The 12,994-nt window shown below is 46.7% G+C and overlaps 1 protein-coding gene across 1 annotated transcript; it reads right to left on the reverse strand.

Annotated features, from left to right (window-relative positions):
* Positions 1-476: 476 nt before the first annotated feature.
* On the reverse strand, positions 477-11,796 carry LOC104514668 (solute carrier family 22 member 2-like). Its single transcript, XM_010158414.1, has 10 exons — positions 11,386-11,796; positions 9,094-9,197; positions 7,869-8,023; positions 5,037-5,205; positions 3,898-4,012; positions 3,686-3,792; positions 3,355-3,569; positions 2,851-2,959; positions 1,650-1,762; positions 477-580 (listed from the first exon to the last, which is right to left on the reverse strand). Exons 1-10 carry the CDS (start codon positions 11,794-11,796, stop codon positions 477-479), a joined length of 1,602 nt encoding a protein of 533 aa, XP_010156716.1.
* Between the last annotated feature and the right edge of the window lie 1,198 nt (positions 11,797-12,994).

A 12,994-nucleotide genomic window follows, 5' to 3' on the forward strand; every position in this document is an offset into this window, starting at 1 on the left:
AGCAGCAAACCAGGAATAAAAGGTGTGCAGAAAGCATCTATCTTCACGTTCTTCACTCGCCCTCCCTCTTCCCCAGAGAAAATGAACAGCTAATCCTCAAATTCCCTAGATTTGCTCTGACTCTGCAGTAGATACCGATGCTTCATTCCCCACATGAGTAGCTGCTATCAAGAATGCCCTTTTTTCTGTTCCACAAGATCAGTTGAGTTTTTTAAGCACAAAACATTTACAGTACTGTTGCAGCAGGTTTGAGTGCCACTATTCACAGGCCAGTAAAGGCCTATGCTGATTGTTTTCAGATGCCTAGGTAGTCAAGTGGTAAAAAGGAATTCTCTCCAGCTAGAGTCTGGGAATTAAACAGCAACTTATTGGAAGCATAGAAGGAAACCAGGTAATCCCTGGGCTTCCCCAAGGAGCTCTGGGCAGGGATTTTGCACAATTTCAAGTGAAAGCTGCTAAGAGTTCTTCATCCTGACTCACCTGTGAAAGTTTTCAACATCTTCAACAGTCTCAGGCAAAACTCTTCCTTTAGTTTCAGGCAGAAGCAACACCAATCCACCCGCAATCAAACCAAGAACAGCTTCAAATCAAACAGATGCACAAAGAACTTGTTAGCATACACACCACTTTCTGCTGCCTGTCACAAGGCACTCGTAAACGGCATTTTGTTTTGTTCTTCACACAAGATGTGCATGCCGAGGCTCTGTATGCAAAAGCAGCATGCCACCTCTGGAGGATGTGGCAGCCACAGGGAGACAGCAACGAGCCAAGTTCAGTTGTGAGTTATGCACTCAATTACAGCATCTCAAGCTGGACAGACAACTGTAAAGAGAAAAGAACCCTTTCTTGTCTGAGCATATGCCAGAAAACAGATTCAAATTTTCTGCTATTTACATAAGATTTAGAAAATACACACACCATGTAATTATCTCCTACACAATGTGATTAACCTCTCCAGTGATAATTTCTTTTACCTACTTTGTCCATGTTTGGTGTCTACATTTTAAATCTACCAAGCACCATCCTAAATGTGCTGTCTGTTAAAAACTCCATATTGCCATTCAAGACATTTCTCTAAATCAGCATGCTATTTCTAAAGATGCAGAAAGGTTTTGCAGACCCTGACCTGGTAGTTCAGGTCACTGGTCTGCAAACACTCATCTTACATTTATTTACCAACCTCTTTCCAAACAGCTGGAGAACAGCCAGTTAACACACTTCAGCTTTTCTGACAGTCTAACAGCCACGCTTGTACTCCATTAAATAGGCAGTTATGGGAAATTCTAGGTTTTGGCTCCTGAACTGAGACAATATACCTCACAGAAGAGCAGTAATTGATCAGATCTGAATGCATCAACATATTAATCTCATCAAAACATGAGAATATTTCTCAGCTCTTTGCCATCTGTTGAGCTGTGTTCACCTCCAGCCTCCTTTAAAATGCAAGGAACAATAATAAGGGCAAAGGAGATATGAATGCATAAACAAGATCCAGGCGGTTATAACCTGGAGGCTAAGACTTTTGGAGATGGGACAGGGCTTCTGCTGAATTTGGGGCAACTGCCTTAGCTGCTTTTCCCTCCCTTTGAAACTTGGGCCCTGCTGCTGCAACCCAGGAGCAGCCAGCAAGGAGATAAGGTGGCACTTACTGAAGACTATCAGGGGCAGATCGTGCCAGACTTCCACCAGTCTGTAGACAATGAATGGGACGATGACTCCACCAACATCGCACAAGGAGGAGCAGACCATCACTCCAAGGTTCCTGGTTCAACAGCAGAGGGATCGCGTTAGCATCACAGTAGTGCGGACGGAAGGGCATGGGTCACAGTTCTGACCCCTGTGCAGGGCATGAAGCTCAGCAGACCACAAAATGCCAAAGTAGTTTGGCAAAGCCCTAGCTTTCCACTGATGGACACACTCAGAAGTTATTTAGACCTAAGTACTGCAAGAAAAAAGAGCTTAGAATATAGGAACAGGAGAGTATAAGTGTATTTTCACAGTGTAAGCAAATTCCCAAGGTTAGAGACAGAATAAAATCAGGCCCAAAGTGTCTGAGGGGAGTCTCTGGATACAATAAAAACATAAAACTATTAGCTTCAGTACATCTTATGTGACCTAGTGCAAGGGGTGGCAAGCGACCCTTCTGTTTGTTATACAATATTAATAATATTTAAAACTCCACTGTATTCATTATGAACAGAGAAATACGATTGATAGATTCTCTTGATTTCATATGTGGTATAGCTTTATATAATCCGTGTCTCTTCAATGAAGAAAAGAGGAGCAAGTTTCACCTGGTCAGTGCAGACATCACCTCTGCAGGCAATGGCCTAGAGTCACTTTGTAGAAAAAGGAGGTTTTGAAGAAGAATTAACTCCCAAGCTTTAGATATCTGCAGCTTACATATCTACTTCTGAGCTATTCACCCTGCAGCCTTCTTACAAATAGGGAAAAACTCTAGTCCTGAGGTGAAGGGCTTGAGTTAACACACATTCTCCATAGCAGACTACACTCCAGACAGATCCATTTAAATGTTATTTTGATTCAAACAAATTACATATCCAAGCACTATGTAGGAAGCCAAAATCCTTATCCACCCTGGATGTCTCCACTTTACCCTTTATTTCAGTCACATGAGTGTTCATCTGCTTTAAACTACACATTTGCTGTCTTCATTAATCTACTTTATAAAGCATTTTACTAAATGCTCCACCTACTTCATGTTCAGCAGTACCTGTGTAATTCTGAAGCATCTGAGGATCATTTATTTTAGCATAAAACATAACATACACATTGGCCTCAACTATCCGTTTCCAGGCCAAGTGCCAATAGGGAGGAGGATGCGCCCACCTGATGTACGTCGGATACAGTTCAGTGTTTACAAAGCAAACCATCTCAAAAGCCATCGTGATCCCCATTCTCCCGATGCAAGCAGCAATCACTTTTAGCCAATGCATGTCTGCAGAGAAAACACATTCAACACATTTAAAGGTATCCTGGCAGTTCAGCAGACCGTGTTATTTTAGGGGGGAACTCTGACCCATCTCCCTTGATATTTTTAAGGAGCCTTCTTCCACCTGTGCGAATGAGGGAACGGGAACAGCCAGCACCACATGAGCAGTGACACCAGGACCCTCCCAGAGTGGGGAGGGGACCTGGGTGCTTTGAGATTTATTAGCAGCACTACAAATCGACCTCATTTCACTTCCGTAGTTACTAAGTCAGGGAGACAGCACACGACGGCAGGCGTGCGTTTGCGGACCTTTGGGGCTGGACCACGGGAACATGGAGGGAGAGGTGGACGTTGTCCCCATGGGGTGGAGGGAGGGGGGAAGCCATCACCAGGTGACTCACCTGGTGGGACCAGAGCCGTGACAAGGCAGGCAGCCCCAGCCACCAGGTTGGATGCGGCCCAGGGGTAGCGCCGCCCGACGCGGTCGATGGTGACGATAATGATGAAGGCAGCTGGGAACTCGACAAGCGCAGAATAGAGGAAATCCAGATACACGTTCCCAGCAGCTACTCCCATGTGCATGATGAGCCCTTGGTAGAGGACAGAGCTCGTGAACCTGGGGAGAGAAGAGCACCCCAGTTTTGTTAGTCACTCAAAGGACTGAGGTATGTGTCCTGCTGGAGCCTTCATAACCAGAGCTCCAGAAACAGCTCTCCCACATAATCTTCTTACCAGTTGTACATCAAAATGAATGTGTTTTTTCTCATCTGCGGTGTCCTGACAAGGTCGATGAGTGAGGGACTCTGTTTTCCACCATCTTCCTCTTCAAATTTAATATCCTGCAGAAAAGCCAGTACAAAGTACAGTAAGTTTCAGCTGAGAGGAACTGATGCAAGGGGCTGTCATGATGCTTGCTTACATGCATAAGCAAACCCTGAGCTCACCTCAAAATGGGAGGGCATCTTTTTCCGATTTTTTTTAGCCATATCTCTGACAATTTTCATAGCTTTGTCATTTTTCCCTTGAGAGATCAGCCACCTGGGAGACTCTGGGAGGCACCTACAATGCAAGTGGATGCTATGATATACCAAAACAGAAAGCTCCCATAGCGATCCCATGTATGGATGATGTGGAGAGGGGGCTTTGGTTTTATACAGGCAGGTGGGTTTTTTCCTTGGTTGGTTGGTTTAGGTTTTTTGTGTGTTTCCCTCCAGCACAAACCACCACAACCTCTACACCCCGCCCAGTCAGGAAAAGTAGTATATCCTGCTGCCGAAATGGGAAGAGAAGCAGTTGTGGTAGTGGCTTTAGCGAGAGATGAATTTATTAAAGATGTGTCAGGGAGTGGCTTTGAGCAAGAGTAGTGCCATCATTTATTCAGCCTGTTAACCACCAACTGGCTCCTCTTTGGGAGCCATTTTCCAGTTGTGCCATCGCAGGTTAAGAAGTAGTAAACAAGCTAGAACTGGCTTACCGATTCACAAATACAGAAAAAGGAAGGCAACTAATCTCTTTCTACTATTCCTAACCTCTTGACCCATCAGACAATTTCTCAAATCAAACACTCAAACTGAAAAATATCAATCAGAAGGAGCAGAGAGAATCAAAAATAAAAGTGAACCCGCGTGGCTTCTTTTGGTTGGACCACAAAAAGCTGTGACTTTTTTCCTTGAAAGAACACACAGTTATGTTAGCATTCAACAATTCCTCAATAACCATCCTTTTGGTGTAGGATCCACTGAATTACGTCTAGGTATTTCTTTTTATTTCTTTTATGAAATGCTTAATGAAGGCACTATATGATTATTAAACCAATGAAGGCAATATATGATTATTAAACCATTATCCCCCACCCCACCGTGTTTTTCAAAGTGGTCTTTTAAACAGAAGCCAGGTGCAGTGCACAGGCTAAGATGCAATGAAGTCTCAGGTGCTCAGGGGTCTTATTTCCCTCCCCTTTTTGCTGTGTACCTCCTCTTTGCACTGAGGCACACACAGCCAAAAAGCACTACTGAATCTCCCTCAGTAGAATCTCCCTCTCCCACCTGGGTTTTGGGTGGAGGTACAATGAAAGCCCATTTACCAGTAGTAGAGCAGGAAGAAGCAGCTCGGCAGGGTGACGGTGAGCTGCAGCCACCGCCAGTGAGGGATGGCATAAGCTATGGCATCAAAGACCAGGAGCCCAACGGAGAAGGCCGTCTGGTAGAGGATGCCCACCGTCCTCCGGTACTTCGGACCGACGACTTCCGTCACTGCAAGAACACACAGACGAACACAGCTCAGCCATGATCACTCAGCACAGCAGTAACTTGCTCTGCAGGGACACTGGAAAACCAATGCTGCATTAACGTCCTGAAGAAAATGTCTTGGTAATCCCAGACTTTCTGGCATAAAGCCTTCAGATTAAAAAAAAAACCTCTGGTGCTCACAGAGGAAGGCTTGTTTTTCTGTCACCCAAACTCTCAGCAGAGAAGAAAACAGTGGTCCTGCTCTTACACTGGCCTAAGGCATCCACTACTGTCCTCTGTCATGGAAATCTCCAAGTAAATCAAACATTCCTCAAAGTGCACAGAGGGTTTTTGTTGTAAAACCTAACACCACACTACAGAATGTCTCCAACCCAGTAACAAAAAAATCACATTTTGTTTCCTAAGTCCAGCCTTCCAGCCCACATCTCACTCCAAGGGCACCTGCAGGATGGTTTCACAACTCATCTGCGCTTTGCAACTGCACATCATGGGATAGACCACGGGTTAAGTCTTGTTGATACAGAGCTAAAAGTAACTACTCCAGCAGGCAGGCACAAGCACACTCAGAATTTTCCACCTGGTTGAGTGATTTCAAGAAAGCAAACCAATTAGGAAAAGAACAGAAAGCAGTTATTTAGCAACGGAGGGAAGTGCTGTGTGTTAGACCCACGGATTAGCTAATACTGCTAAATGGTGCATAGAGACATCTCCTCAGGCTCGGTAGGACTGAGACAAAAGCAGCCAAGGGGTAGACAAACATCCCAGGAGAGCATGACAATAAGGTTGCTCTGCCCTTGTACCCTTCCCTGGCCCACCATGGAAGTGTTGGCCACCCTTAGGGAGAAGATACAAGTTTAAAGGGGCTTTGGTGCTGACTCTGGTTCTCTCGTGAGACTGCTTCAAGAAGAAACCGCAACAAGGAATAATTGAGAGAAAATACCAGGATAGAGCAAGTCATTGTCCTGATAGGGATTTTATGTTCTAAATAGGCATAAAGTTCCCCAGAAGAGGTGATGAAGATTTCGTTTGTGCCAGGAAAAGATTTATAAGGCCAAGCAGGCTTCTAGAATATTCACAGGAAGGAACAACCATACCCTGGCAGATGATGGTCTGGACTGTGGGCTACGTCTTTTTTATTATTTATATCAGACATCTGGATAACTGCATTAGCAAGATATCCCCACAAAAAGACTTAAGAGAAGTTTAGGGTGTTGTCATTTGCATTTTCTTCCACTATCACAGTGAGCTGGATCACTCAGAGCTACTTGCCACCTGACATTCTCATCCAGATAAGGCTCTATTGGGCAGCATTTAAAATATTTAGTTTGCTGCTATGGTGATTGCTTGATATTCGGTATTTTTGACAAGAGCCTGGACTCCACCCCAGAGAAATCAGGAAAGTCCCAGGCAGGACTCCCATGCCCCAGAAAGTGGTCCCGGGCTGGCCCCAGCCCTGCTGCTGCACACAGCCATGCGTCACCACCAGACACCAACAGTGCAAGGCACTGGGAGAGGCATCGGTACGGCCTGGCTCCTCACGTTGCTTTGCAATCCCCCAGACAAGGGCATAGATACCCAAACAGTTTGTCGTCTTCTCAGTGAGTACATGCTGTTCTTCAGTTATTTTTAGGCTGTAAAGCCTCTGTTTGCCGTTTAATGCTCTTTGTGCCATAAAACTGCTTCCAATTTTCCCCAGTTTCTGCCTGCTTCTTTAATAGTCTCCTCTCTGATCACCCTGTCTGCCATCTGCCCCATGGCCATTGCCTTCCTTAGCTGGTGCCCAAGAGGAGGGAGACAAGCCCGGGGGCCCAGATCTGCCAAGGGGATCTGCACCGTAGCAGATAGCAAAGCCTGTCTTGAGGAAACAGCCCTAGTATACTTCCTTGAGCTTTGAAGGTTACTGTTTCTTCTCCCTAATGACAGTGCTTGAAAAAAGACTTGAGAAGTCCAAGACGGAGAAAACATGAAGGTGATTCTCCCCCTCTACTCTGCTGTTTTGAGACCCCACCTGTAGTACACCGTCCAGCTGTGGAGCCCTCAACATCAGAAGGATATAGACTGGTTGGAGCGAGTCCAGAGGAGGCCACGAAGATGCTCAGAGGGCTGGAGCACCTCTGCTATGGGGACAGGCTGAGAGAGTTGGGCTTGTTCAGCCTGGAGAAGAGAAGGCTCCGGGGAGACCTTATTGCAGCCTTCCAGTACCTGAAGGGGCTACAAGGAAGCTGGGGGGGACTTTTTACAAGGGCCTGTAGGGACAGGACAAGGGGTAACGGGTTTAAAGTGAAAGTGGGAAGGTTTAGATTAGTTATCAGGAAGAAGTTCTTCCTGGAGAGGGTGGTGAGGCACTGGAACAGGTTGTCCAGAGAAGCTGTGGATGCCCCATCCCTGGAAGTGTTCAAGGCCAGGCTGGATGAGGCTTTGAGCAACCTGGTCTAGTGGAAGGTGTCCCTGCCCATGGCAGGGGGGTTGGAACTAGATGATCTTTAAGGTCCCTTCCAACCCAAACCATTCTGTGATTCTATGAAAACAGCATGGGAAACATTTTCTTTAATGGCTTTTGTTTGGGGTTTTATAGGGGGGTTTTGGGTTGGTTTTGGTTTGGGTTTTTTTTTTTCCCCTTCATATTCCACAGCCAGCCTTGCCCCTAGGAAAAGGTCCAGACTCACCCAGGATATAGCCTGCAGTCCAGCAGCCCTTGCTGACCAGCCCTTGCAAGAACCGGAGGATGACTATCCACAGGTAAGTGGGCACGAAGACCAGGAGGATTCCACAGACAACATTTGCAAGGATTGTATTTAAGAGGCAAAATTTTCGGCCAAACCTGGATTGGAAGATAAAATGTAAAGTAAAACACTAGTCTTGAAAACACGAAAACACAGGCATTTTAAACTAGTGAAAACTTTGTACATTTTGGGGGGGGGGAAGAAAAATCTAACTGTGCTATACAAGGGAAAGATACATATTGCCTTTATTCTTAGCCCGGGAATGACTCATCTGCTTTTCTATTCACTGAATAATTACTGTGCCAGTTGCTCTGTTCCACCAAGGCTTTGAGGTAAAAGACAAATTTCACAAGTTAAAGAACAATAGTCCCATATTTACATATATTTGGACTGTGATGATTATCCATTAATTTCAGAAGAGGCATCTTAGTAATCTGTGTTTTTGATAAGGGGAGTAAAAAACACGTATGGGTTAATATTATGATTCTGATATGTCTGCATGCACCAGATTTATATGGGCTGCATTTCACAGCTGGAGCAAGTCAGAGCCTGCTGTACTAACAGTCCTAGGCAGGAGGAGAACAAGGCGGGCAGGGAAAAGGGCCTTCAAAATACTAGCATTTGTTTGGGTTTTAACCTCAGCTACCCAGGTTAGAGCTGCTGTCTGTTGGCTCTGAACAGGGAGCTAGAGATGCGAGGAAACAGGGATTTCTGCCTTTTTCACGGGGACTGCTGCTGTACCTCTCTGGCAATCTCTGCATCTACTGTTCCAAAGTTTCTCCAAAAGCAGCAAGGCGTTTCCAAGCTGCAGCCACACAGAGCATGACGGATCAAGTGGGGGCTCCAAGCCAGCATGTCCTGGCCGCAGTTAACACCCCATGGCTCTGGTGTGGCACAGCAGGGAGTTGTGAGCGCACGGTCCTCAAAGAACCCTCATGGGCTCTGCGGGACTCGCCGAGCAGGAGGTTGGTGCAGACCACCAGTACGACCTAAGAGACAATGACCCACTCCTCATACTGTGACTGAACAGCCGGGCGGCTGACCTTATTTTGGGAAGAGCAGAGATGACAGCAGTTGCACAACCCTTTCTCTGCCTTTATGGAACCTTAGCTGCTGAACACTGATAAGGGAGGTCGGAGGGTTTTACAGTCAGACCGCACATACCTACCTGTCTGCTATGTAGCCGATGTTTATGGAGCCAATAAAAAACCCAGCATTCACAGAAGACTGGAAGAGGTCCAGCTTCCAGGAGTCCTCACACACCAGGTTGAACTGCAAGGGACACCACAGTTAGAAGCAAGAGAAGGAAGCGAGGAGCTGGCTCACATCCACAAGTTTCCTTCACTTCGGTTAAAGATTTAAATTTGGTTCTGGGTCAATGACCATTTTATTAGCATCCAGAAACTCTACAGACTTAAGTGTCCAACATTAAAAACAGGATCAAGCCCTGGAGCAGTTTCCTAGTATTTCCCATCCATGTCTCATCTCTCATTACTGGAAAAAAGCATAACTGGGTTATTACCTGTCAAGACTGAGACCCCAATTCGCATTAGACCTTGTTGATTAAATCAGCACGGACCTGTTCACCCTGGGCTTTTCTGATACCTTTTCCTGTGGCTGATGCAAACATTTCTTAGCAGTTCTGGTTGTCTCGCACCCTCACATGCCCTGCAGACCCCTCAGGACTAAGGGTGATGCCGTCACTAAAGGTACCCTAGATGCTTGCCAAAGCCTGCCTCATCCTGCTTCCCGTGGAGCACTGGCTCCCCAAAGGAGAAGGGGAGGTGGTATCTGTATCTGCCACTGAGGCCACACTATATTCTCTCTACTCAACTAAATTGTCCAGGTATTTTGCATCTGAGGCCAAGCTTTATACCACATGGGTACACACACATGTTTTTGCCACCTGGCCTTAGTTCTCTTAACTTACTGAGATACGAGTAGAAACTACTAGACAGGAAGTTATTTCAGAAAGCTGTCCTAACATGACTGAGAATCCCTTCCCATCCTACCGGTAGCTGGGTTTATTTAAAGCTATGCATCTTTAATCAACACAAAACCAGGTACTCCTCCTGATGCTCTGCAGGGCTTCCCATGAAGATATTCTTCCATCTGTAAATCTTTCCTTCAAGTAAAGTGACATGCTTTAGTCAGCTCAATTCTTTCCGTTGGTCAGCTGCCAGAGCAAAGGACAACATCACAGAGCCCAAGAGCCATCACAGAAACAGTCACATCCAGAAGCAAAACACATTGCCAAAATGCTCACGGAGGCACGTGACGCTTCTGGTTGTGCTGCGAAGGAAGCGGCCGGTGGGCCTGGCCTTGCACCCCCTTCGGAAGAAAGGGGAGGACTGATGTGAGAGCACGACTGCACAAATCCACGCAGACTGCAAGTTTTCAGCTTCCTACAATCTCAATAGATCACAGCGGGGGCATCTGGACCGCAGCATCCGCTCTAGCCTTTTGCAGCAAGATGTGCCTGCTGAAATCTGCTGCACTGCTGCTCTGTAGAAGTCCTGGGGCACCCTCCCTTGGAGGTGTCTCACCTCCTCATGTTAATGTCACACAGGCCATACTTCCCTGACAGAAATATCCTTAGAGTGCACTGCGCAAGATCTAGCTCCAACCTCCTACAAAACTGTTATGATGAAGTTTCTAGAGCACAGAATTTACCTGTTCCTGCGTTTTGACTTAGGTATTTGGGGCAAAGAATCCTGACTTCCACTGTCTCTAAAAATCTGGTGGAGCTTTATGACAAAATCAAGTCTGTCATCCCAGAGAGTGATTTGTTTTTAAAGTTAAAGCACCTAAAACCCTAAAGTGCCCAAGTAGCTCAAACATGATTTTCAGTTTATTCGCACCTTTTCTGAGAAGACAAAACAGCCATTGGATCTTCTGAATTAAGCTGTTTAATGGTAGGGGGTGATTACCTTTCGCCCCACCCACAGTCATTCAATAGTATGTGAAACAAACTTAAAAGGAGGGGGTTTTTTTCTTTGCTGAAAAAAAAGAGAAGAAATTAAGTCCTTCACACCGGGGCCAGATCCCAGGAGGATGGGGAGGTCCGTGCAGCGCACCCGCTTGGGGATGGGCCGGCTTTGTTTGCCGTGCTGCGAGTGGCGATGCCTCGCAGACGCTGTTTACCCACCTCCACCAATCGCACCGCTCGTGCGACAGGAGTTTCGTTCAGAACTGGACTTTATCTACCCAGGGATTGATTTGCTGGAAATACGCTTTGCTCCCCAGCTGGAGATATAAGCCTCCTGAGCAGCCAAGGCCACGCGTCACAGCCAGGATGGAGGGCAGGCAATTCGCCTAGCACAGGATTGCAGCAAGAAGACCCCCTCGCCCAGGTAGGCAGGCCTGATTTTACCACAGCCCCAGCGACACCAACCCTCTCCCACATCCCTCAGCTGTTCTGTGACTGAGGGGGCAAGGGAAAGGGGGTGTTTGCTTTTACCTCTGTCACGAGAGAGGTCACCGGGGAGTCGTAGACCCAGCCATCCTGGCAGGGACCGAGGGGGACGGTGCTCCGGTTGCCCACGAGACTGCCCAGGGGGTCGGTGCAGCTGATGTCCGTCGTGTTCCAGTCCACCTCGTACCTCCTGCAGCGGCTGCCAAAACCAGCCCCGTGGCTGCCCCACTCGGGAACCGTGTGGTTCAGCTGCTCCTCCAGGCTCCAGCCGCACCGCTGGCTCAGCTCAGCCACCCCGGGACTGAAGCAGCGATGCTCGGGGGTGAACCCGAAGAAGACGACACCCACATACACTGGGGTGAAGGCAGCAGAAAGCAAACACAGGACAAAGAAGGTTTGCTTCTGGAACCTGTCAAATTCTCCAACGTTCTCCAAAATGTCATCTAGGGTTGGCATTTTGGCATCAAAACCACCCCAAAATCCTCATCTAAGTCTTCTCTGCAGCACTGATAGGTTTAGTTGGCAGCAAAGCTATTTAAGTAACAAAGACATTTGACCAAAAGTCAAGACTAACTCCATAAATTATTAAACTACATGTTGCAAGCTTTATTTTTTGGGTTTCATTTGAAATCAGACCTTAATTCACCCAGGGAGAATTTGCATTTAACCCCTAATCAGAGCACGTGTTCCTTTTCTCCAGAAAAGCTGCTAACAGCCACAGCACTTCAGGGGTTTTTTATCACCCAAACCAGATCCTCAAAGAGGGATTTCTAAGGAGCAAGCGTAGATGGAAAATTCCACCAACATGCCAGCAAATGAGCAGTTCAGTTCAGCAGTTGCTGGACACCACGTGCGAGCAAGGCTTATCAGCAGGGTTCTGTAAAGAACAGGTAAGTAACTGCGGAACACAAGTGTCTCTGCACGAGCCGTGTAAGGGTAAAGGAACAGCTTTCCCTCAAACTCCGTCCGGTACCATGTACATCTCACCCCTGCAGCCACCCTCACTCTCCACACTCCTCCATTTCTACAGGAAACCTTCCCAGCTACAGAAGGGAACGGTTTTCACCTGACCGTATTTTTGCAGTGACCCAAAAGATAAAAAGCCTTCACTAAGAAAGCTTTGGGAAGCCATAATATAAAATACTTGCAATCAAAGCAGCTATTTCTTCCCACAAAAGACCTGTAAGGCTTCAGGTAGAATTCATTCTGGGGCACCCCCAAGAAAATCCAGGTATAACCAACTCCAGCGACTCTTCATGTTCTCTATGGACAAACGATACTCCAACAGCTTTTGCTCACAACAGCTGCTTTCATCACAAATAAAAGCATAAATGAAGGTCACGTTCTAAACACTGAAAAAAAAGTGAAAAATTATCTGGAAGGTGACTTTTGTGGTTTAGGCAACCACGAAAAAAATTTAAAGTCCTCATCTCAATACACTCCAAAAAATAAGTCAGCTTAGGCGGCCATTCTGGCCCGGGGACAGGAACAGAACCAGTTCTTTACCTGATCTCCCTGCCCATCAGAGCACCTGGCCTAACCAGCTATGAGGCTGCTTTTCAGACCCGCACTCTCAGCTCATTCTCTGCATCACAGACAGGTTTGGGTTGGAAGGGGCCTTAAAGACCATCCAGTTCCAACCCCCCTCCCACGG

Source organism: Eurypyga helias, unplaced genomic scaffold (assembly GCF_000690775.1).
Source record: "Eurypyga helias isolate BGI_N326 unplaced genomic scaffold, ASM69077v1 scaffold16379, whole genome shotgun sequence".
Classification (NCBI taxonomy): domain Eukaryota; kingdom Metazoa; phylum Chordata; class Aves; order Eurypygiformes; family Eurypygidae; genus Eurypyga; species Eurypyga helias.